Source organism: Phaethon aethereus (genome assembly GCF_964289735.1).
Source record: "Phaethon aethereus genome assembly, chromosome: 1".
NCBI classification, from domain to species: Eukaryota; Metazoa; Chordata; class Aves; order Phaethontiformes; family Phaethontidae; genus Phaethon; species Phaethon aethereus.
This window is the reverse complement of record NC_138575.1, coordinates 91,123,250-91,147,443: the sequence shown is the minus strand read 5'-3', so window position 1 is coordinate 91,147,443 and position 24,194 is coordinate 91,123,250. Positions and strand designations below refer to the sequence as shown.

Below are 24,194 nucleotides of genomic sequence, written 5' to 3'. Positions count from 1 at the left end.
CCGAGGGCGCCTGCGCCCCACCCGGAGTTGGGGGGAGCGGCGGGAGCCGCGCCTGACAGACCGGGGTGAGCTGGGCCTCTCCGCCACCCCCCATGTCCCGCTTCTTCCAGGCGCTTCGCCGCGCCGCCACCGCCCGGGCGGGGGCTCTGGGCGTGGAGGAGGCGGACATTTACCGGTGGGGCCTGACAGGTCAGCAAGCCGCCGCCGGTAGCCGGCCAGGCCCCGGGCTGCCAGGGGGGAAGGGGCGGTGAGGGAGCGGTAACGCGCGTTGGGGGGTTGGTTTGAGGGGGTGGCGGGAGGCGGTGGAGCGGCCCTGCGGCTGCCTGGTGCCGTGCAGCGGTAAGCGTCTGTGCTCTGTGGTAACAACCGCCAGGCCTGAAATAAAGGAAGGTGTAAATAAAGGTGGCTCCCGGGCCTGCAAAAGTGAGCCACAGCTGCTGCGGAGGATGGTGTTGCTGCCGCGCTCGCCGCTCCATGCAGACCTTCCCCGCCTGCTTCGGTCGGGCTCTTCCGGGGCTCGGCTGCCTGAGCCCTGCTTTTCCCGCCCCCGGTGTCTCGGCCTCGGGCAGCTCAGCGCTGCGTGAGCGGGTCAGCAGGGCAACGTTCATCGGCCTCCCAAGTGGGTCGGTGTTGAGCGTGAATGGTTTAAAGCGCTGCCTGAAGGGTGGACATTGAAGGGGAGCGCCTGGGCTGTCCAGCCTGCTTACAGGTTTCCCCCGAGCTGCGGGGAGCCCGTATTTCAATCCCGGTGCTAGGCCGGGTTTCTGTTTTACTGTGGGCGGCTCAACATGTGCGTTTCCCCGCGGAGGAGAGGGCAGCCATGGCGCAAGGTTATGAACAACGCGCAGCGCTTGAGCCCAGGTACCAGGAAAGATCTTGAGAGCTCCTACTTGGCTTGTTTTGTGTTTTCGCTATACTATGCCTCATAATAAGGATTGCAATGGGTGCTAGTAACTACAGTGACCTACTTGGGGTCTGTCCTAGCTTAAGCATAGGAAAGCTGGAAAACATCTTGTTGAGAAATTATTATTATACAGTAGTAGAGTGTTGCAGACATTTTCGGTAGCCTGAAGAGTGTCCCTGCATGTAGTACTTACATATTTAAAAAAGTGGCTGGAGCTGAAAATCAAGCCATCTTTTAGGAGTGCAAAGTAGCAGCTTAATTATCAGATTAGGTCCCTGGTACAGGCTATTGTAATGACTCGGGGCATTTTTGTGTGTACAAGTTCCTGAATATGTCTTAATTTAATGGGTTTGCTGTATCACTGGTGTTTCTGCTCTTTGGCAGCGTAAACTAGTTTTGCTGACAACTGTTGTGCTTTTCCTGCAAGGCAGTTGTTTGGATGGCCTGGTGGTGCAGGACCCGTTTCTGGTGGTTTCAAGGTCTAACTGTGTATAGAGTGCATTGGATGACTGTGTAAACATTCCAAATTGCTTCTATTCCCAGGCATTAAGCTTCGTCCCTATCAAATAGAAGGTGTAAACTGGCTGGTGCAATGCTACGAAGTCCAGCGTGGCTGTATCCTGGGTGATGAGATGGGTCTTGGGAAGACTTGTCAGGTGTGTTTCTTCTTCTGGAAAGTGATCTTTGCCTAATTTATCCCAATGTTTCTGCGGAATGAAAAGAAAATCACCCTAATGATTGGTCAGTTTAGCAGCCCCACCCTGAAGCCCATACTCAAAAGAGAGAATTCATTGTTTCTTTTATTCCTTAATCACTTAAAACCTCTGTTAGGTCCTGAGTGACACTCCAAAAGGTTTCAGAGTTTTGTAAAAAGATGAGTGGTCATTTTACACAGACATCTGAATGTGTAGTTCATAGTGCGCAGATTTGAAGGGACAATACACAGCCAGTACAGAGAGGATGATGTTTTGATGTACCTGCAGGAAGATGATTTCTGGGTTTGTCAACATGTGGATTAAATTTACAGGCGTAAATTTTTCAGTGGTGCTTTTTTTTTTTTGTTAAGTTTTTAAATGGGTTTCAGTTTTGTTGGAAAATGAATGTGCTTTGGTTCAGCTGGTGGTATTCAATGGGTGTTAAATAACAAACTGGTCGTTTTTGAAAGCGATGTAGATCATCTTTTTTGTGACTGTGGAGAAAGGCCTTTGGAAAGGGGCTCCAGATATCAAGGTCACGTTTTGGGACCTAACCTTTTTTGTCATTGATGGTGGATCTCACCTGACATTAGCTCTGCTTTGTGCTAGAGAACCTGCGGGAACCAGCTGGAAAGCTTAAAAGGTAGACTATTTGTGCAGGTTTGGGCTATTTGATTTAACCCTTTATTATTAAAAAAAAAATTTTCCTTGCCTTCTAGACGATTTCTCTACTTCTTTATTTGACAAAAAAATTAACGAACAGAGAGAGATTTCTGATACTTTGTCCTTTGTCCATTCTGAACAACTGGAAGGAGGAACTGGAGAGGTAAGTTTCAACAGTTGTCTGGCTCAGTCCAACCGTTTTTGTCCTTTCAAAAGGAAAAAAAAAAAGTAAAAAGGGAAGCTACTGAAACTACAAATCAATGCAAACGCCACTTGCACTTAATGTGTAGTCTTTACAATGCTGTGGTATACATGAGTTCATCCAACTTACAGTATTGTCTGACTTTCAGTACAAATGGCCCACTAGCTCCTCGCTTTTTATTATTTTGTAACCTTCCATGCTCAGACTCTCTTAGGCAGAATCTGCTGAAGACAGCCAGGATTCTGTGTGATGAAAGGTAAGACCCAAGTTGAATAGTATCTTTCTTGGCATGCTCATACATGCATGCAAAATACATTACATCTGTGCATGCAGCCTGTCTTCACTGGGGTGCAGTGAATGTGCTGATGGCACATTTGCTGTGCCTGGAATATATATATTTTTAAGCTGGAGCCCAAACATTTCTTTTAAGAGGGAGGCCAGAAAGTTAAAGATTAGGACAGAAGACTCTCTGTGTTGCTGTAGGGCAGTGCTGTCTCTTGGCATCTGAAGGTTACGTCCTGAAGTGAGCTGGCCTGATTTGGATAGACTTGCAGTTGGAATAGTTGGGGGAAAGTGCATCCCTTCATAGATCAGGAGGGACAGTAGGCAAATATCAGTGGTGGGATTAAATGAGGAAGAATTTTGTTGTCCCAACTCTTCCTCCATGGAACTGTTTTTATCTGCTTTTTGACTAAGAGGATAGATTTTTGAGGCCCTGACTTGGACCTGTTTGCTGCAGACATTGTTTGCCTTTATTTTAGCATGATTTAGGCCAATTCATTGGTCCCAACCCGGCAAACCGTATTCATTCACCTGCTTCTCATGAGCTTTTTCTGTTCAGAATGGCAGATGGGCCATGAGACTGGTTTTCAATCATCTGCCTTGGACTTTGAGCCTAGGAAAACACAGTTTATTTGGGAGTTGTTCAAACCAGAACCAGCAGCTGAGGTGCCAACCTGAGAGGCAAATTAATCAGGAAGGGGTTAGATTCAGAAGCTGAGATCCAGCCACATCTCACAGTAGGACAGGGTGTTTGGGTAGGAGGTTCTCATTATCTGTGCAGTAGCTATGTTTGGTAATGGGCTCCAGGGTCATAAACACATGAAAGACACAGCTTGGCTCACTGTTTTTTTCCCTCTACCTTTCTCTTGACAATAGATTTGCTCCAGGTCTTTCCTTTGTGACGTACATAGGCAGCAAGGAGGAACGACCCAAACTGCAGCAGAACCTGAAAGAGCAGTCTCACTTCCGTGCGCTTTTGACAACATATGAGGTACACGATGTCTTTGTCACTTGAAGGGAGGGCTCAAGTTTTTCCTCTCCTTTTCCATTCCCCTGTACCACCCAGCTCATGCCATGTTCTCTGTATTCACCTCTGACCTGCCTCAATGACCTTCTACTCTGTAACCCATTCACCAGCTGCTAAGTTGCTGCAGTTCTGGTGTTAAGATAATCTACTTTAACCCCAGTTTTACCGCATAGCTATATCACACCTTGAGTAAAGAAAACAGACACGTCTATGCTTAACTAACGCTAAATGGTGCTGCACTGTCTTTGTGTTGTGCCTTACAGACCTTTAACATTTATTATAAGTGTATACATGTGATGCTTACTAAGATTCTACTAATCAGGCAATGCAAGAACACTTAGAATGAGTCTGCCTTTTTTGTACCCTCTTCAGCATGTCCTCCTCAGACACAAAACTCTCATTTCTGGACTGCAAAATGGTGAGGTTCCTGTTACAATTGAATCTGATCAGAGCTCTCCTGAGAAAGTCCTGACCTGCTGTAAATGGAAACAACCAGAACAGGGTTGCTTCCTTGGTCACTACTTTGGATTTTGCATGATCTGGTGCTTAGTTTTCTGGAGTGGGGAAAAAGCCCTTATTTTTCTCTTATGAGTCTATCCCGCTGAGGTGTTACTTCATATCAGCACTTTGATTTTATTTTAACATTCTCTTAACAAACACATCAACTTGAAGTTAGATGATTATCTCTTACAGCTCCCCCCAACTCTGATCTCCCTTTGCCCTTGCCCTTTTGCTTTCCCTCTCCAAGTATTTTACTGTCTCTTCTTTCTGGGAGCTGTGTGATCTGTGCTGACCACTCTGAACCTGAATCTTTTTCCACGTTGCACAAGCGAGAGTGGGTAGCAGTGATAACCCTTGTCCTTTATGTCATAAATGGAGGTGCTCATACTGAAGCAAGTCCAAGAAAGCGATCAACTGTGTTGAGATATTCACTTAGCTAGGATTTGTCTTGTCTCTGTTGCTTTTGATGATAAAATTCTGTGTTAAGGATTTCTTGTGAGTGACCTGATTTCTTTTCCTCTGAATCTGAAGTTGGGCAAGCAATGTCTACACTTTAGGATACTGTCAGGTCATTGTAATATTTTAGATTAATCCACTGAAGCATAGGTTTGGTTAGAGTGAAAAAGATTGTGGTGCTGAAGGCACATAGTATTTCTTACTGAGTGAGAAAGATACGAAAAACTTTACAGGGGTGAAGAGCATTTATGGTGTGTGTAAATTTCCATTAATTCTTTGAGGTTCTACTGCTGGTGTTTTGCCAGGCAAGAGTTAAAATGTAGGATCACAACAGCTTGTGGTTACAATAGTTGTCATGTTACTTTCTTTGGGTAACAGGTCGCTTCATTCCACTCCCCTCCATTCCACCATAGTTTGCAAGTAGACAAAAAGATATTCTGTGTCTTAAAGGTTCATTTCTTTTCATTGCAGATATGTCTGAAAGACGCAGCATTTCTAAAATTGTGAGTCTGGTTTTAATTTTTTCACATTTAATTCTGCATGTCTGTCAGCGATTTCTTAAGTGTATGTTTGTTTGCATGTGAGATCCCATGCTTGTTTCACAAGAGCCAAGGATGTTGTTCGCTTGTGATTAGAGCATTGCCTTTACCAACTTTAAGTGAAGAATCCTTAATGTCAGCTACGATGTACATGAACTTTTTCCAAGTTTTCAAGCCACTTAACTCAAAATATTATGTTAAATAGTGGCTTATTTGAGTACATTAAATATCAGTCTGGAAGGTTGATATTTAGAACAGAGGAGATCTTAAAAAGTTTCAGATTAGGAAGGTATTAGATGCAAAATTTGATGAAATTGACCTGCATTGTACTATGGTGATCATGTGCTAATACCATATCCTGAAGCTTATTGCTTTCTGCCACCAGTCAGGATTGTGGAGACTTTATGGAGCATTATGCTTTCTAGCAAGACTGATTATACAGCTGAAGTTCAGCCTGTAGGAGGTATTGTCACGGCCATGCAGGATTTTACAGAAGCCTATGGTTGAAATGGGGAGGAATTTTCATGTTTTTTAATAATAGCATCAATGCCTTGCAATAGTGCTAAGTGCTGTGACAGATGTTGGGGGCAACCAGATATCATGAATCACTCAGGATCTTTGTAGGAGCAGAAACCCAGTGGCCCCTACTGACACAATTTTGGATCTCCCAGAACTAGGCAAGCCCACTGTGGGTACCCTGTTGTCTTTCTGCAAAGCACCTGTCCTTGGCCACTGGTGGAAGCACAAGGTTGTACTGGATGAATGCATCATGGTAGAAGCCAGGCCTTATGAAAAGTAGTTATGGCCCTACTGTCCTTACAGTGTCATATCATGACCTGCACTGCTGCATATGGTTCTGTTTATTTTGCAACTTAGGCCTGGGATGTAGTACCCAAGGAGAGCAAGTAACTAGCCCTAGTATCACAGAAATGTCTCCTCCTGTGCAATTTCCTACTTCTAAGGCTAGCACATAACCTCAAAGCCATGTCACTCAAGGGCTTTTTTGCCCTCTATTATTTCTTCTGAAAAAAGTGGCTGCTAGTAATTTGTAACTTGTCCTGTGTAGGAGCACTTGGAGCACTTTGTAAAGGTGAGTCAGAGTTATCGGACGTCTTACCACCGCCATTCCTTACAAGCAGCATAACAACTCACATGAGCTGAGCAAGAGCCGTGTTCTAATGTAATGTGGAGAGATTCAGTTGCTGAGCTTGTAGAGTAAGAATAATGACATTTCACTGTCCTGGCAGTGGCGAGCCACTCTTAAATAGCAAAGAGGGGAATCACAGGACACAGAAGAGGTGTGGGTAGAATATAGGTCCCTGTGATTCCAGCCCTTGTATTTCACTGGGAAGAGAAGCGTGTGGGTAAGAAAAGCTGGAGGGTCATGCTTTCCCTTCCCTGCCTAACCATCAGCCAGACTTGAGTATGTGGAATTCACTCTGTGATGTGGGAGTTGAAACCCTAATGGTAAGCAGGCAAAAACACTGAGGGTTGAAAAAATCTGGAGTTTGTATTAAGCCTAGTGGATCTACTAGGTCACCAGTGATTCTGCAGCCTACTTGATGAGACACTGCATACAGCTGTATCAAGCCCAGAACAAGCTGAAGCTGCTGTTTTGGGTGATTAGCAAAAGGCTTGTAATCACTCTGCCATCACTACCTGATCATAGTTTTGCACAAGTGCAAAGGCCTAGTTTCATGTCTCTTTTTTTCCAAATTGTAGACCTCCTTGACTAACTTGTGCTTATGTCATTTTCCCCATAGAAATGGAGGTGGAAGAGAGAAGCAACAAATTCAAGTGAATTTACTTAGTTTTGATTTCAGAAAAACCCATCCAGGCTGTAGTTGAGAAACTGCATTAGCTCTTGAAAACCAGTACTTGTGAATTCCTCCCACCCTGCTTGTGATGTTTGCTTGTGGTTCATGGAGTAGGACCATCTCAAGTTCAGCCAAGCAGAATCACCAGTTATTTCAGTCTTTTTGTACTGACAAGAACAAATTCTGTGCCCCTAACTGAAAATGCTGTTTTTTCAGCTTTAACTGGGCTGCCTTGGTTGTAGATGAAGCTCACAGACTGAAAAATCAAAGTTCTCTGCTTTACAAGACACTTTCTGAGGTAAAATAACTCATCCATCTTTTAGTGTCTAAAGCTTTTTTTCTCTTCAGTGTAGCATACAGATTTTCTATTCCCCTGAGGTTTTTTTGTTATTTATTAAGCTCTGGGCCACAACCAGTTTCCATCAGAGTTGGTGAACGTATTCCCATATTTAGTGGCAGACAAAGGCCTATCTTGTTGGCTTTGCATGGAGGTGGGCAGTATTTGGAGCTTATCTCGATCTGATTCATGTTTGGGCTTGACGTGTTGGAGCAATTTGAGAGACCGAAAAATGTAAAGCAGCCAGACATAGGGCTGAACCACAGCTGTGCCTCTGAAGAGGTAGAAGTCTGGCTGACCTAAGACAATATAAAGCGACAAAGAGGCTATCTCCAGCTCTGGAAGGGTGAAAGAACCCTTGCCTAATTCATGGGACCTCGAGTCATGAACTATTGACTTCCATTGTCCCACTTAATGGAGCCACCCTTTTTTATTGAAATAAATAGGATTGTTCCAGCTTTCAAAGCACCCTGCCAGAATACAGTGAATGCCTGAGTGAAGGCTACACTTCTTGTCATGGCAGTGAAACATGGGCATTAGATCTGGGCTGGCATCAGCAACAATGAATTACAGAACCTTGAAAAACAATTTTTTTATTAAATTCCTGAAAGTCTTATATCGTCTGAACATGTTGTTCATGATGTCTGTATTTCAGGAGCTTTGGTTGTAGTGACAGAGAAATAGGTATGATTTACATTAGCTCTCTTTCTAATGTATTTTCTATTACCAAACTTGAGAGAAGACTTGTATTTTTTCAAAGGTAACCATATTCCCCAAGTCTCTTTACAGGGATTCCTGTAAGCAACTTGGACCAGATAATGTTGCTGTGTTTGTCAGTTAGCCAGCAAATAGAAATGGAACGTAGTCTTTTGCACTTCATTTCACGGCCCTATTCCAAGCGCATTTTGCAGTCATTTGTCATTTCCTAACACTGAGTATGCAGTATTGGACTGTAGAGTGCATGGATCTGAGAATTTTAACGGTGTCAGTTTTGCACTTCGTTCTTATTTTGCTTACACTGTCGTCTTTGCATTGGTACCATCCTAGTCAGTTTGGTGGAGCTGTTTGACTGTTACACCATACCTTATGTTGGATGGTTTTGGCAGACATTTGCAGCGTTCTGTGGGCAGCTCTGTGCCACCTGTTATCTTTAAGTTAAGCTTAAGAGTGGTGAGGGTGGAGTTGTATATTAGTAACTTTTCATTCCAGATAGTTTCTCCTAATAATTTTGTTAATTTTCAGTTCTCAGTAGGTTTCAGCCTGCTACTCTCAGGCACTCCAATCCAGAACAGCCTCCAGGAACTGTACTCCTTACTCAGCCTTATTGAGCCTGACATCTTTCCCAGGGAACAAGTGAAAGAGTTTGTTAAGTATTACCAAAAGATTGAAAAGGAGAGTGAGCCTGGTCAGTAATAAGCAATGTTGTATGTGAATCAGAACAAGCTGTTATCTTGACTAGGAAGCAGACATGTGTCCCCTTTACTTGCTCATTTTTAATGCTGATTAGCTTTAAAACAAAGCCCCTAGAAGTAATGATTACTTACCTTAATGTAGCTCTTGTGTATTTAAAGTATGCAGCTATGTTTTGGTTTCTCTGTTTGTAAAATTGGGCTTGTCTCATTTCACTAATAGATGTAAAGTTCCTTATAAGTTTATTTTGAATGTATAGTTGTGAAAATACTGTATAAATTCCTTACATTTAATGCAGTAATCTCCTCTTTTTTTTCCCCTGCCTCTGCTTAGCCAAAGAATTGCACAATCTTCTGCAGCCATTTTTGCTTCGAAGAGTCAAGTCTGAGGTGGCTGCAGAGCTGCCAAAGAAGGTGGAAGTGGTTCTGTATCATGGCATGTCAGCTCTGCAAAGGAAGTACTACAAGGCCATTTTGACAAAACATCTAGGTAACTGAGGGATTTGAACTCTATCAGCTAATTTCAAAAATGAAAATTAATTCCTTTTGTAAATCCATGCTCTGTTGCAATGAAAGAGAAGGTCCTTCGGGCTGCAGAATACACATAGAATGAACATGCCAAATTCAGTGCTTTGGGCTGCTTGATTTGTGATTTTAGCTTGTGCTTAGGTAAGAGACATATGAATCTAGAGCTGAGCTTTTGCAGAGCTGGGGAGGGTCAGCTTCAGGATTCTGCTTTGGACCATCCTGTAATTAAAAATACTTACCATCAGGTAAGCCTGCTCCTATCCCATGGTTTTGTATTCAGACAAAAGGGTGGTACAGGAAATTTTGGATCTGTGGTTCTCTACAAATTTTCCAGTAGTAGTACATACAGCAAATTTAAATGTGCTGGATGTAGGTATGAGTTTCTCAGGAAACCATAGGGCCATATAGACAATGCAGCCACAGACTTACCATAATAGCTCACTCCTTGTCACTTCACATACAAACTAACTGTAACAAAGCATCCTGAGATATGAGAGAGAAAGTATTTGCTTCTCTCTGAATTCTTCCATCTATGCATACCACATCATATGGCTTATGTGTTGTAGGGAAAGTAAAACTGGGGGGATGGAGACCCTTTGTTCTTCTAGACTTAATGCCTGTGCATCAAGGAGCCAATGACACTTGTGCATCACCAGTCAGGCTGAACCTTGTTCTTCTAAAGTCAGCATATGTGCACGTATCTTCTTTTTCTGCTCACAAATGTGCAACCCTTCTTAACTTCGTGGTTGCCCAGTAGGTCTTGACTCTGCTGTATTACATCAGGGCCTTTTTCTAAAGGTTTGTTCAAAAAATATGAGGGAAATTTTGTTTGGTCCATAAAAATAGATGTATTAGTCTTGAAATGGAAATTACAAATGCAGATGTGATATGCAGAGAGAGATACTCCACTGCTGAAGCACTGCATAGCAGCACTTGGTGTGCAGACATTCCTAGTCACACCCACTGGTGGAGTGTGGGCTTTTCTGCTCAGTTGCTTTTCTGTGCTCTTTGTTCCAGACGCATTTGAAAGTGAAACAGGAAGGAAGGTTACACTTCAGAATGTCTTAATTCAGCTTCGGAAGTGTGTTGCTCACCCATATCTTTTCAATGGTAAGAAGACACTCCTCTCTCTTGAAATAGAAAGAAATAAGTTTCTTGATTTACACAATGGTTTTCTACTATTGCTTGGCAGTGTAATGCTTAGAAGCAGCAAGTAATAAGCAATGTCATACTTGACAGAACCAGCTGTTAGTTTGTGACTAGTTCCAACATGTGACAGCTCATCAATAATGAGGAATAAAGTAGGGGACTGCGTGAAGTATGAGTTTCTTACTGCAGCTCTCAGCTTGTTTTCTCATCAATGCATCTACTGTCACCTAAACAATGAAACCACAATGCTTTGTGAACTACTTGAGGGTGTTCTTTAGAGACAAAGATCATCACTTCTCAAGCAAGCATCATGGGGGTCTGCCTGGTGATCGTTGGCAGTGCAGACACACTGAGGTTGGCCATTGAGTTGTTACTTGCATAGTACTAAGTCTGCTTCTAAAACTCCCTTCTGTTCCAGGTGTTGAGCCAGAACCCTTTGAGATTGGAGATCATATTGTTGAAGCCAGTGGCAAGCTGTGTTTGTTGGATAAACTCCTTTCATTCTTGTATGCTGGGTATGTCATGTTGGGGTGAGAAAGATAGGGTGGGGTTGACATAGGGAGAAGAGGTAAACTGGGAAGGCAAACTAGCTTATTCAGCCATAGATTGAGCAGATATTCATCATAATGCAAGCACATATTTATTGGAGGTTACTGACTACCTGAAAGAAGTAATGTCAGTATAAGGAGCTGCATTAGAGATAGCAGAGGAATCTCAAAGATCTTTGTAGCTTCCCTTTAAACATTTCTTAAAACACTTCACTAACTCTCTCGCATATTATCATATTTGCTATATTTGGGAACCTGGGAGAATAACCATCTGACATGGTATTCAGCATATCTGGTTTGACTGTGGGTTTTCTAAGAGTAGCTTCCAGTGCATCAGTTGAGTTCCTTTGTGCTACCATGCCTGTGTTAGCCCAGAAGGCAGAATGCCCAGTAAATGTGAAAAAGAAATTTGACTGGACCAAACCCCACAAATAAGCAGAAACTTCAGCTTTGGGAATGGCATTCAGAATTCCTGGTGGTGGGCTCTAGTGACTTCAGAATCTGGAACCCAAGAACCTTGGATATTTACCTCCAGCTCTCAGATGGGAGACAAATCAAACTGTGGTTTGCATTCTTGTGCAGTCTGTGAAGCAGTGCCTCCTGCATGACACAAATTCTAGCTTCTTTCTTAATTGGGCTGCAGTTTCCCTTCAACTACTTCCGAAGGACAGAGCTTCAACAGACCTTGGGAAGTTCTGATGTGATTGTGGAGGTCTTTGCTTTTCTGCTGTATAGCACCTTGTGAGTGGGTGCCTCTCCCTTGAATGTTTTTGCCACAGGACTAGCCCTGTGCAAATTCTGGACTTGAAAATGCCTATGTTCTGCTCTACAGTGAAGTCTGATTTAAAAAGATGACTGAGGGCTAGAGCTGTGAGGGAGGAGAGTAGATTTCTCACTTATACAGGCAGAATTTAATCTTTGAGAGTCATTTGCTGGAGGAGGAAATGCTCTACTGTCACCAAGATGCTGATATTACATTTTCCCAGCATTTAAGATACTTTGTAGCATGCGATTTGAGAGCAGTCTGGTGTGGCAGGTTATGCGGTGAGTAAGACCTTGTGATGCTAGGTTGAAGCTGAGGATCCTTTTAGACAGGCTTCTTTGGATCCTCACCAGTCTGCATCTGCCCAGCAGCAGAGCTGTGCCACAGCCTTGTGACTCCACACTCTAGACACGGTAACCGATGATGGCAGATGAGGCTGACTGGTTGCATCTGGATGTCGGGCTGAAGATGTGGTGAGAGAATGAGCCATGACTCTGTGAAGCTTAGTGCACAGAGGTGATGAGGCCTTGCTATGTAACAGTGACTAGTTAAGCTATTTTAACGCCTCTACCACTCTGAAATGCTGTCATGGCATGTCGAGGATCATGGTGTTTCGCGTTCTTCTTCCAGTGGCCACCGTGTCTTGCTCTTTTCTCAGATGACTCAACTGCTTGATATCCTGCAAGACTACATGGACTATAGAGGTATGTTCTGCACACTTTGGCAGCAGAGGGCTTATCCTAATGATCTCTGCCATATACTGTTCCTCTGATTTTGGTTGATCTGCCTGGGATGGAGGAGGGACCGTGATGGGTATTTATTGCTGCTTAGTAGATAGAAACCATATTGTTGCAGTGGCGCTATGAGTTGGAGGGTCTTGAGTTCAGTTCTTTGCTGTGCTACCACCTGCTTGAAATGAACTGGGCACTGGCACTTCCAGAACAACTGGAAAATGTTGTTCTTCAAAGTAGTTTCAGCTTTGGTTCTGCAATAAAATGGAGCGAACAGATGGCAGGGTAGCAATGTTTCATTATGTACCTGAGTCCTGAAGTAATTGCACTGAAGGCAACAGGCTTGCTCTACATTCAGTTTGTCCAGCACAAAATGTAAATCAGGCCACATTCCAGGAAATTAATTTTTGATTAAAAGAGTTGTTGGCAGTGGGGCCCCAACATGTCTGCGAGGGCAGGTTGGATCAGACCATTTTTAGCAAGGTTAGCAAAGTGTTCTTGGGACATTCTCTTTTGTTTCAATCCACATGGCTCCATGCCTACTTAGGATTTCCCATGAAAGAGGCTTTTGTTTGGTGTTTATGGTTTTGGACAACTAATAACACAGGATAAAGCCAAACGTAGTGCCATATCCCATACTGCTTGCTCACAGGAAAGCACACATTGAAGGCTATGGGAGTTTGCATAAGGGGGATCCAATGGTTGTTGGCCTGTTCTGTGGGGCCAACAGCCAGCACAGCATAATCTGAAATGGGACTGTGCTAACACTCTTTTACTTTGGCTCTAAATTTTCCTGTTGTGTTTCTAAGCAGTAAATTAAATGCCAAGAGTCTCTGCTTTCAGACTCAGCTAAATTACCCTTTGCCGACAGTCAATCTGGAAGTCAGGGTTACTGCTTCAGTTTATACGAGGTTTAACTGGGAAAGAATGAAGGAGTTGAAAGCAATAAAACGAGAGTCAAGGCAGGAGGATTTGGCATAAAAAGATTCAGTACAGTAGTGAGACAATAGAGAATGAGATAAGAGGGTGAGAGCATAGACAAAATTTCAGAAACATATATGTTGCTTGTTTGAAAAGGCTACAGCTACGAGCGGCTGGATGGTTCTGTTAGGGGTGAAGAGAGACACCTTGCCATTAAGAACTTTGGTCAACAGCCCATCTTTATCTTCCTGCTGAGCACCAGAGCAGGTAAGTAAGGAAAGGAGAGACAAACAACCCATCTTGTTTCTGCACTCTTCTTTTGCTCTCTCTGGTAAGGTATCAGGGAGTTTTGAATCCTGCAGAGCCTGTTCGTGTGGGGGATTTTTGAGGGAGACAAGACGCATCCTGAACTTGGGTCTCTCAACTAGGACATCTGGTTTCTGTGCTTTCCTTTCGGCATCTGATGCCAAGATACTTTTCATATTGCAGCCACTTGAGTTACTTTTTTATTCCAAGTCCCATAATGCCTGTCCTTATGCCAGGTTGATCTTAAGGAATCTCACTAGCATTTTATTTCTGCAAGTACTATTTAGGTGGGAACAGACTTCCTTTAGGTAAGCTGGTGGAATTGCTTCTCAAGTTTGCTGAACATGGACATGCTCTCTAGCTGGCAGACAGACTCAAATGAGAGCCTTTTACCACCCTGCAGGCTGCAAAGAACACCATGGGACTGCCATCTGTGCTTCTTCCCCTCTTTGGTCCTCAGGGAGATCTGTGTCTTCCACACGGTTTCAAGTTTCCCTGTCTCTCTATTCAAGCAAGTGCAGAGGCAGGCTTCTGCTTGTCTCCAGAGGAGGGATCCTCACTGCTTGATCTCAAGCATCAAACTTGAACTAAGTTTTCCTTTGGGCTTCTGGTCAGACTTTCCTGGATGAGCCCGGCTCCAATGATACTGCAGTGCATTGAGGGGCGTAGATAGACTGAAGGAATAAGTGTGTCTCTCACCACAGTGCCTGAAGTCTCCCTGCCCATGTCAGCTGGACTTAAGAGTTGGGTTTTTACTGCACCTTGCTATGTCTGGCCAAAGCATCTTGTATTCAGCTGGGAATGGGTGTGCTAACAGTATTTCCATCATTGTTATGGACAGAGATTTTCAGGTGCATGACTGTCTCTGCTTGCAGGGATCTTCTGATTACTGTGAAGAGGTGCTTGGCATGAGCTGGAAGAAATGTAAGGCAGCAGGCTCCTCCCTCTAACTACAGTATGTAGTCACAATAGTGGGTATAAAAAAATATATAATGACTGTATTTTTCTTTTCATTCCATGAGAGCCCAAACTCTAACTTCAAAAATTTTTAAGTCATATAAATACCTAGGCTCTGGTTATTGTGTAGTTGGACCTGGTATTTTCCACTGTTTCAGCAGTATATTTACTTGTTGCTTCTGTGCTGCACCTAAGTCATGAGTTGGGCAGTCCCTTGTAGCCTCAGTGAAGCCAGTCCTGGCTGGGTTAATCTGCCTGCCAGCTGAGGAATATGTCTGTGTTCATCAGTCTTGACAACCAGTCCCCTTTGCATTGGTTCACTTTCACCCTATCTTTTTTGACTACATTGCACAGTACAGCTTGGTTTTGGGCTGTTGCAGAAAGCTGGATATTGGAAATGCAAGGTTTACTCATCTTTGTAGATCCTTATGAGACTCACATTTGGGGTTGAGAGATGGATTGAATTAGATACAGTTGATCAGATCTGACAGAACTTTGCATAGCATAAATTCTCCAGCTTCTCCTTTATTTCTGCTGGTGATGTATTTTGTGAACTTCTTTGTTTGTAGGTGGAGTTGGCATGAACCTGACAGCAGCAGATACAGTTATTTTTACTGATAGCGATTTTAACCCGCAAAATGACTTGCAAGCAATAGCAAGAGCTCACCGGATTGGGCAGCACAAGTGAGAAATCTTGCTTCTTCTGGTTTGGTTGCTGACTCTTTTGGTCTCTCAGTATTGCTTTCCCTATCCATAGGCAATGGAAGGTTGAAGTACAACAGACTGAAGATCAAAGGAGGAGAGCAGAGATGATTTTATGTCTTTGTTTTTCTGTTGCAGCCTCATGCAGTCTTGTCCTCGTCATGTGTCTAGGGTGGGAGCTTTCTAAGTTTGTAGTAGGAGGGGGAATCTGGAGGTTTGCCTGTACTTTTGCAGTGAACATTTCTCCTGTGTCAAGAAGCAATTGTATCAGCATTACATTTCTGCTGATTATTTTTGTTGATTTTGTTCTTGCTGCCTTTTCCCTACCAAAGGAGTAGGTGAGGGGATAGTGCTCCATGCAAGGAAACAGCTTCAGTGCACCTCAAAAAAGAAAAATAACAAGAATTTTCTTAAACTTTTCAAGGCCTGTAAAAATTATCCGCTTGGTCGGGCGAGATACAGTTGAAGAAATAATCTACCGAAGAGCTGCTTCTAAGCTGCGGCTGACAAATGCCATTGTAGAAGGGGGTCAGTTTGCTCTGGGAGCGCCCAAGCCTCAGGGAGCAGCAGAGTTACAGGTAAAATAGAGCTATATCCTCAATTTGACTCCAGTAAGGTCTTCAGAAATGTCTCAGAGTGTTTCTATATTTATGTCTGATGTGAACCTAGCCAAACATTGATGTTTTGGGGGCGATGTGCATTGACACGACAGCTTTTGCATGTCTTAGGAATGAAAATGACATCCCAGGTCCAGACAAGATCTGATGTTTGAATACAGTTTTTACAATTTTGAAGTGCATCCATTGTTGAAAAAGGGTGTGTTTTCTTGAAGAAAAGGGGAAGGCAGAACCTCTCCTTGTTTTATTGTTTATTTTTCATTATAGTAGATCTAAAGTGGAAGCTGACTCATTGTTTCTAGAACTTATCTGTCTCTGGTGCTTTTCTCTCACAGAGAGAGCTGATGATAAGTACTTAGTCAGCTTTTGATTGCTAGTCTGAAACTCAGTCAACCTTCTGTTCACCACTTGGCAAATATAGTGTCTCAGGAGTCAGGGCAAGATTTATAATTCTGACCTGAAAGCTGAGGTTTGTGCTAAGAACTTGGGTTGAAAACCTCAAGCAAGTGACATCTAGGGGAATATATCCCCTGTGTGCAGCTAAAACTGGGAGGGGTTTCGAATCAGTGTTGGTGTATCCTTTCCCCTGCTGCCTCCCCTCCCTGCCCTGTCAGCATGTATCTCAGCAATTATAGTTTCCATGGGAGAAGTGGAACTGAGCCCATAGGAAATTCCATGCTGCTATTTTTCTCCCCATGGATTTTTGTGGTATTTAAGCTTTTGTTTTAAAGGAGTTTGGGGCAAAAACAAGCCTGGTCTTTCTGGCTATGAAGAAAGCTGCTTGAATGCAGTCAGCACAATGCTGTTTTGTCATTTAGCCATGAAGAAAAATGAGTGTTCAAGTCTGGATGAGTTATGTTTGAGGGAGATACGTTGTAGGGGCCAGTCCTATCAGGTATTGGGAGAACTAAGCACGTTAAAGCATAACTATTTTGACAGGTAACATTGAGGCTTAGATTTCTCCACTTGTACATCCTTTGCCTTTAAGCCCGAGAAGCTTGAGACACTGGAATTGACATGGAATTAGGAGATAATTAATACTGAACTTCCCTTCTCTTTGTTAAAGCTGAGTGAAATCTTGAAATTCGGCTTGGATAAATTGCTCTCCTCTGAGGGGAGTACTATACAGGATGTGGAGCTCGAAAACATCCTTGGAGAGACAAAAGAAGGGAAGTGGGTGATGGACCTTGTGCTGCCACACGAAGGGAGTGAAGAGGAGGATACAGAGAGTAAGTTAAGAATCTAAATACCTATGAAACACATGACACTCGGGTGCTGGTAGAGAAGGGCTCGCAGCCAGGGTGGCAATTTTCAGGTAGCAAGAAGAAAAGTGGACTTGTAATTAAGTGACTTGGATTTTGTTTGTGACCTATCCACAGACTTTATTTCTGAGCCTTTATTGGTCTTTTTCTTCTTTTCATGTCCTTATTTGCCTATTTGCAAGATAGTGGTAACAATACTTGACCAATTTTGGTGGCTGGGGGGCTGAATTCCTTCATGTGCTTCAAATATTTTGAAACCTCAGATGAAATTCGTGAGAAAAGGGGAAATATTCAAATTGCAGCTGCTGTTTTCCCCACATAGAACCATTAAGATAGATCTGCAGTTTTTGAGATATACCAGTGGCTTAAGGAAAGGCTGTATTGCAGGTGTTTTGTATTTATCTCCAAACACAAAAATCACAAGTTGAAATGACATTAAAAAAATTGCCAAATGTGAGATAAGAAATGCAGAGTCATGGAGTCTAAACAACTAGAACAAACCTACTCTGTCTTGAGTACTCTGTCTTCCAGTCGAAATGTCACACGATTGTGGTTAGTTTTTCATAGCTCCATACTATATAAGAATAAATTCTCAGGATACTTCACCTCTTTTAATGTCATAGTGAGAAAGACTGACTTTCTGTTTTGAGTACACAGTAGCACTTAAATATGTATCTCTAACTGAAGCAGAAATATGGCCCTGTAGGTTAGGTATTGTCTGTCCTGTAGCAGTTGCTGGCAACTAGTAATTATTTGCTGAGACTTAGCAGAGAGTGGTATTTTCTGTTGGTAACTTAAAGAGGAGCAGTGGTAGCACACTGTGTAATAGTTATCGGGAAGATAGCTCACCTGATGAGCAGTGACTCTGGGTTGCCAGAGTTCTGTGCTTTTTTTTTTTTTTTTTGCTTGGGAGCTCAAAAGAAGTGTGCTGTATATTTAAAAGAGTTGCCTGTAACTAGGTAGCACAGCTAAATGACTTTGCTACTGGCAGAGATGGAATGACCAAAGAGAAAAGTGATGGGGCCACAACTTAAAATAGTTAATTGACCAAAATAGGAAAAAAGGTTCTTTGCCGGTATAAATGATTTAAATGAAAAGCTTTTGCCTGAGGAAGCAAATCTTGATTCTGTTGTTTCTACATGATGCTGACACTGGTCATACAAAAAAATTATGAGAGTGAACGTCTTTTTCTGCTGAGGGTAGAACAGTGTTGCAGAGAAGCCAAATTTCTTCTGATGTCACTCTACACTTTAGGCGTTAGTGGCTTTCAGTTCCTTTTTACACCTTTTAATTATTTCTTAAAGATCACATGTACGTGTATGAAGGCAAAGATTATTCAAAAGAACCCAGCAGAGAAGACAAAAAAGCATTTGATCAGCTTTTGGATCTTCAGAAAGCCTTGACTGAAGAGACCAGTAAGGAAGGGAGAGCTCTCCGGAACAAAGCAAGTGTAAGACAAATGACATGAAAAGGCACATGATGCTCTTTCATTTGCTTGTCGAAAATGAGGCTGACAGTTTTCTCTCTTTACCTACAGCTTGCAGAAGGCATGTTAAAATATTTGGATGTCAGTGTAGTAAAGTTGGCTCTTAAATCTGAGGGCTTGACAATTCGTCAGTTCTGATAACAAATCAGAGATATGATGTGCAGGGCGCTAATATAAACAAAACCACATGCTATGTGACAATTGGGATCTGATGATTTAAGACCTGTGAACAAGTAGACAAATGGAAAAGGGAGTGTAGATTAAGGTGGGCACCAGACATGGCTTTAAGATGAGCACTTTGTTTCCATGATACTTCTTTCTTTCTCTAGGCCCTTCTCACAGGCCTTCGGGAACAGTCAACCAGGAGGAAGCACTTGTTGACTGTAGAGGAGCTGGAGGCTAGGAGGAAGAAGCGCCAAGAAGCAGCAGCAAAGAGAGCAAGGCTCATGGAGGAAAAGAAGGCGGCAAAAGCAGAGGCAGAACACAAGAAAAAGTATGGTTTGTACTGCGTCTGCTACTTATAAGCTGATGTCTGTTAAACTATACTCTAGAAACGTGTGTCTGACTAATGAAAAGAAGTTGTGCTCTGTATCCACTCTGGGAGGTGGGGCTGGGCTTGAGGGGAGAAGAAGATGACAAAATGGCTGCAGGTCACCCTCACTGAGAGGGCTAGCTTCACACATCAGGATGTTTCTCTGTGTGTGCTCAAACTGCATAACGTAGGGATGTGAAGGTGGAAAAATGCCTTTGAACCCCTAGCAAGGGTTCTTTTCCCCTGAATACTCTGCCTGACTTCACATCTAATTTAATTCATAGAGAGTGGCCTGAATAAAAATGCCGTATCTGAAGGTACAGTGAGCTTTTGGGAGAAGCTTTCTGAAGTGTCACAGTTGGCCCCTATGTATTGGTCTGACATCTGTGACTCTCTGGCATGTGTCTTAACTTTCTCCTCCTTGTTTCCTAGATGTTCTTCTGTTCCATCACTCTAAGTAGCTCCTTGCCCTTTGTCCTATGCTTGGTTTTTCCGTGCCTGCAATTGGCTTATCACACTGGCATGTGGTGCTTTGTATCACAGATAACAACTGTGGTAAACTTTGTTCTGGCCTAAAATAGGGGAGAGGAGCAGAGGAAATGCAGGTCTGGGTCTCCTGTGTTTCACTGCAATGATTTAAAACCAGATGTGTACCTCTCATCTTTGATTTTCTGATTTTCTTCTCATGTTTTGTTTCAGGATGGCCTGGTGGGAGGCAAATCATTACACATCTACCTGCCTTCCTTCAGAGGAAAGTGACTCTGAGGAGGAGTTTGAGGAGGATGAGGCTGGGCTGAATGTGGATTTAGATTACGAAGCTGCAGACCTGAACTGTATCAAGTACGTCATGGGAGATGTCACCCACCCCAAAGCAGAAGAGGAGGATGCTATCATCGTCCACTGCCTAGGTGGGACTTACGACAACAGGAATGTTGTTGGGTGAGGTGGACAAGGGGGCTGAATTGTCCCTACTAGCTCAATGGTTTCTAATTCCCACACAGACTGAAATAACTTGGATTTGAGTTTGACTTAATCTTCAGTGATGCAGAGGCAATACAAACTCTACTTCACCATGTATAACCCACACAAGTACTAGCAAGGTGTGCACGGGTCTTTTCATCCCCTCTCTGGGTTTATGGGCAAGCCTCTTGAAAGGTGCCTGTATGGCTTGAAATTTTATGTCTGTGGCCAAGTGGGGACAGTTTCTCCTTAAGAGCAGGGCCTTTTGTTCATCCATTGGAAGCTCAGGGATTGAACTGAGATATTGAAAATCATCTCCTTTATACACTCAGCAGAGACAGACAGGCACTTCCAGAGGCTGAGGTCAAAGTTTCTCTCTCAGTGCTTGTCTTAACACTGACAGTACAGAGGCTCTAGGCTAGTCTCCTAATTTAAGGAGCTCTGTTAAGATACTAAAGCTGAGGGAGAGAAATTTACATTATAGTTCCTCCTGATTCAGTGTTGGAGCTGCTCTCTGACCAAGGCTATAGTAGAACATTATAATCTGCTTTGGATTATGTTAAACTCAGTACAAAAACTTATGTTTAAAGTGGAAATACCAAGTAAGAGTGAAAGCCTGCAAATAACAAACACCTAGTTGTGGAAAGCCCAAGGCACAAATCTGGGGACATACTAGGTGCATGCTCTATGCACCTATATGCATATACTTGGGGATACCAAGAGGTTTATATGCTCAGTGCTATGGCTAGTGCTTGTTTGAGCATCCTCAGAGGACAGTAAGAAGGAATTCTTCCTGCAGACTTTTTCAGGGAACTGTGACAAGTTTGTTTTTCTCACAGCCTGAGTTTTATTCTCTAGGATGGTCCTTTGAGTACTGGTTGACTTCAGTTCATGTGTGGTTCCTATGTCTGTTTTTGATAGTAATACGTTGCGTTTGTACAGAGTAGGTCCCTTTCCTGCAGGGGTGGTCTTCAACCTCACTTTCTAAAAGGATTCTAACTTGTCATTTCATTCTAGATGACTCCGGCCGCTGGGGAAGGGGTGGTTTATTTACAGCTCTGGAGGCTCGTTCTGATCAGCCAAGGAAAATATATGAGATGGCAGGAATGATGAAAGGTAAGAGATTAAAACATGACCTTAGGCCAAGGTACTTGAAAGAGCTTAAATCCCACTGATGTTGCAGGAGTGAGGTGCCTGGATACCTTGAGACTCATGTGTTTTCCTCTTTCTCTAGGTATATGCATCCCTATCTCTGAAAGTAGTAACACAGCAGGTGCTTTGACTTGACTTGTTTGGAGTGTGAGAACTCTGCATAGGGGTTGGTCATTCCCATCCATGCTGCAAATCATAAAAGAAAAAAGAAAAAAACTGAACTTGTTCATTACCCACAGGATGTTTTTCACTATATAAGACAGAGCCCTGCATCTTCTGTCAAAGCGCTTTTAAGAAGGATGTAAGCCACCTCAGGCAGTACTCAGTTGAGCCTTTGGTTTCCTTCAAGCACTAATCTTCTCCTGAGCATGTATTAGCAGTTTTGAGCTACCTGCAGCTGCTGAGGAATGCACACCTTGCTCTAAGGTGGACCTGTTATTTTTTGTAATTTCCTAGGAGATGCTTTCTTCTTGTTCCAGTGTTTCTCTTTCCATTTGTGATCTTTAACTGGTCAGGGGGTGTAGGTGGGGGAGTGTGTGTCTTGGAAGGGTGATGTCTGTCTTGCTTCCCTGGGCAAAGGGACTGACTGACAAAACCATCATGAGGCAATAAAGACAGTTAAGGAGAAAAACGCGAATGTGACAGTGAAATCATTGCTGCATTGACTCACCATTGACTCTTCAGGACTGATTTCTTTGTTATTGTTCTGTTCTTGTTTTCTGGACAGACCTAAAGTTAGGAGGAACCCTGCTATTCCCCATTGATGATAAACAATCCAGGAAAAAAGGACAAGACTTGGTGAGAATGAGAAACTCCTTGTATTGCTCTTGTCCACATGCTTTTGACGCTGTGTGACATGAACATTACATCTTTTTCCAATAATAATGGCACTGAATACTGAACATACATAAGTTGCAGTTAAACATTAGAGAAAAGGAGATCTTTTTCTCATTTAATATAGCTGATAGTAGTGCAGTTTTCCTGCAGCTATCACTGTGTCTCTTAGTGCTGTATATAGACTACACTTCATTTTTTTTTTTGTATGTTTTCTCCTTAGTTGGCCTTGATTGTAGCTCAGCACCGGGATCGGTCAAACAACTTGTCTGGCATTAAGCTGTCTGCTTTGGAAAAGGGCCTGAAGAAGATTTATTTAGCTGCCAAGAAACGGAATGGTAAGTGTTTGTGCAGTAGAACAGTGAATCCTTATACGTGTGATGCTCCTAAAGATGATAACCAATTTCCACCTCTCCTGTACGTTTTTTCTGAAGTGAAGTAAGAGTGAGATACATACATACATGGAAGATATGTTGTTTTCTAAAGTATTTCTTCTGTTCTTGTTGGGTAGCTTGAAATCTTTGTCTAGATTGCTTTCTATACATGTATCTTGTCCTAAAGAGTGTACGCTCCCTATTCCCTCCTTCTCAGCAACAGTGCATCTTCCACGTATCGGGTATGCAACAAAAGGTTTCAACTGGTACGGCACCGAGCGGCTCATCCGAAAATATTTGGCAACACGGGGTATCCCCACTCTTATGTATCCTTTTGGAGTATGTTTTATTTGGTTCACAATATAATATTGACATGATTCCCTAAATATCTTGGCAGATGCAAAGCAAGGAAACAGGGCAAGGCACAGATGCCACAGTCCAGCTAAAAACTTGGGCTTATCTGATTTTGCTGTCATCCAGGTACTCATTCCACAGTGAGGACTTACCATCTTAGGTGATAATGGCAGATCAGTGTGATTCAGTATGCTTGTCAGAATTTGTTGGAAGTAGATGCTGGTCTTCTGTTGACAGCCATCAACTTACCTGTATATGCCAACTCTGTGGGGGAGATGACTGGAATTTCAGAATAACGGAAGTGACTCAGTAGCAAAAGCGAGGATGTGAAAAAAAAAAACATTACAATGTTCCATGCAAGTGATAACTTGCTTCCTTGGCTGAACATGGTGTAGTTGGTGTGTGTTAGGACAGGCTCTTGTAACAGAACAGCTCATTGCTTTCACCTTCCAGGAAAGGAAACGGAGGTTTACAAGGAGGCTGTGTTTTGTCACTTCTCCAGAAAGGCATGCATTTGCTACACTGCCACTGTCGGCAATTCTGTGAAACTGAAAACCAGAAACAAAGACAATAGTATTCAGAGCATTCTGCCTCCTGCCTTGGTAAATCTTTTAGTGGACATGTTGTTTGGTATTCCTTGACACTTGACAGCATTTCCTTGACACTTTTTATTAGATACTACTTCCCTAGGAATAAAGGCTCTTCCTCTGCTTCACAACTGTATTCATCTTCAATGACAGTCTCAAAGCCATGAAGATGCAGTAATTTCACTGAGAAACGTGCACAAAAAGTCAAGGATCTTTTCAACATCACGCAGACCATCTGTATGAATCCACTTCAGAAACATGGCTTACGCAGACATTATTCGCCCTTGTATCTCTCAGCCTTTATTGGCCGGAACATTTACATACTGTCAGTGGCTCTGGAGAGGAATAGGAGTGCTTCAAAGTTCAAAGAGTCTTTGGATACGGATGTTGGCTCAATCCCAGATCTGTTTTGGAAATGGAAAATTAAACTTTCACTGGTGGTCAGTTGTTATCCCTTACATTAAGTTGGAATACAGTATTGTTTGGACATACGTTTTTTTCCCCCTTCAAATTTCATCCCTTGTCTCACTATACTTCTTTTCAGTCAGCTTTTTAGTGGTTACCTGGGGATCTGTGTACATGCCCACATAGACGTCTCA

General features: G+C 42.9%; 1 protein-coding gene across 1 annotated transcript; it reads left to right on the top strand.

The window, feature by feature from the left end:
• Positions 1 to 92: 92 nt before the first annotated feature.
• On the top strand, positions 93 to 23,872 carry CHD1L (chromodomain helicase DNA binding protein 1 like; the record flags this gene model as incomplete). The annotated part of the gene is made up of 23 exons (XM_082014403.1): positions 93 to 189; positions 1,448 to 1,560; positions 2,319 to 2,425; positions 3,623 to 3,737; positions 5,202 to 5,233; positions 7,303 to 7,384; positions 8,666 to 8,828; positions 9,167 to 9,322; positions 10,378 to 10,470; positions 10,928 to 11,024; positions 12,451 to 12,524; positions 13,629 to 13,739; positions 15,305 to 15,419; positions 15,862 to 16,015; positions 17,121 to 17,283; positions 18,621 to 18,766; positions 19,132 to 19,295; positions 20,034 to 20,242; positions 21,312 to 21,410; positions 22,174 to 22,244; positions 22,504 to 22,618; positions 22,872 to 22,980; positions 23,684 to 23,872. The coding sequence occupies 23 exons, from the start codon at positions 93 to 95 to the stop codon at positions 23,760 to 23,762; spliced, it is 2,664 nt and encodes an 887-aa protein (XP_081870529.1). The 3' UTR covers positions 23,763 to 23,872.
• Between the last annotated feature and the right edge of the window lie 322 nt (positions 23,873 to 24,194).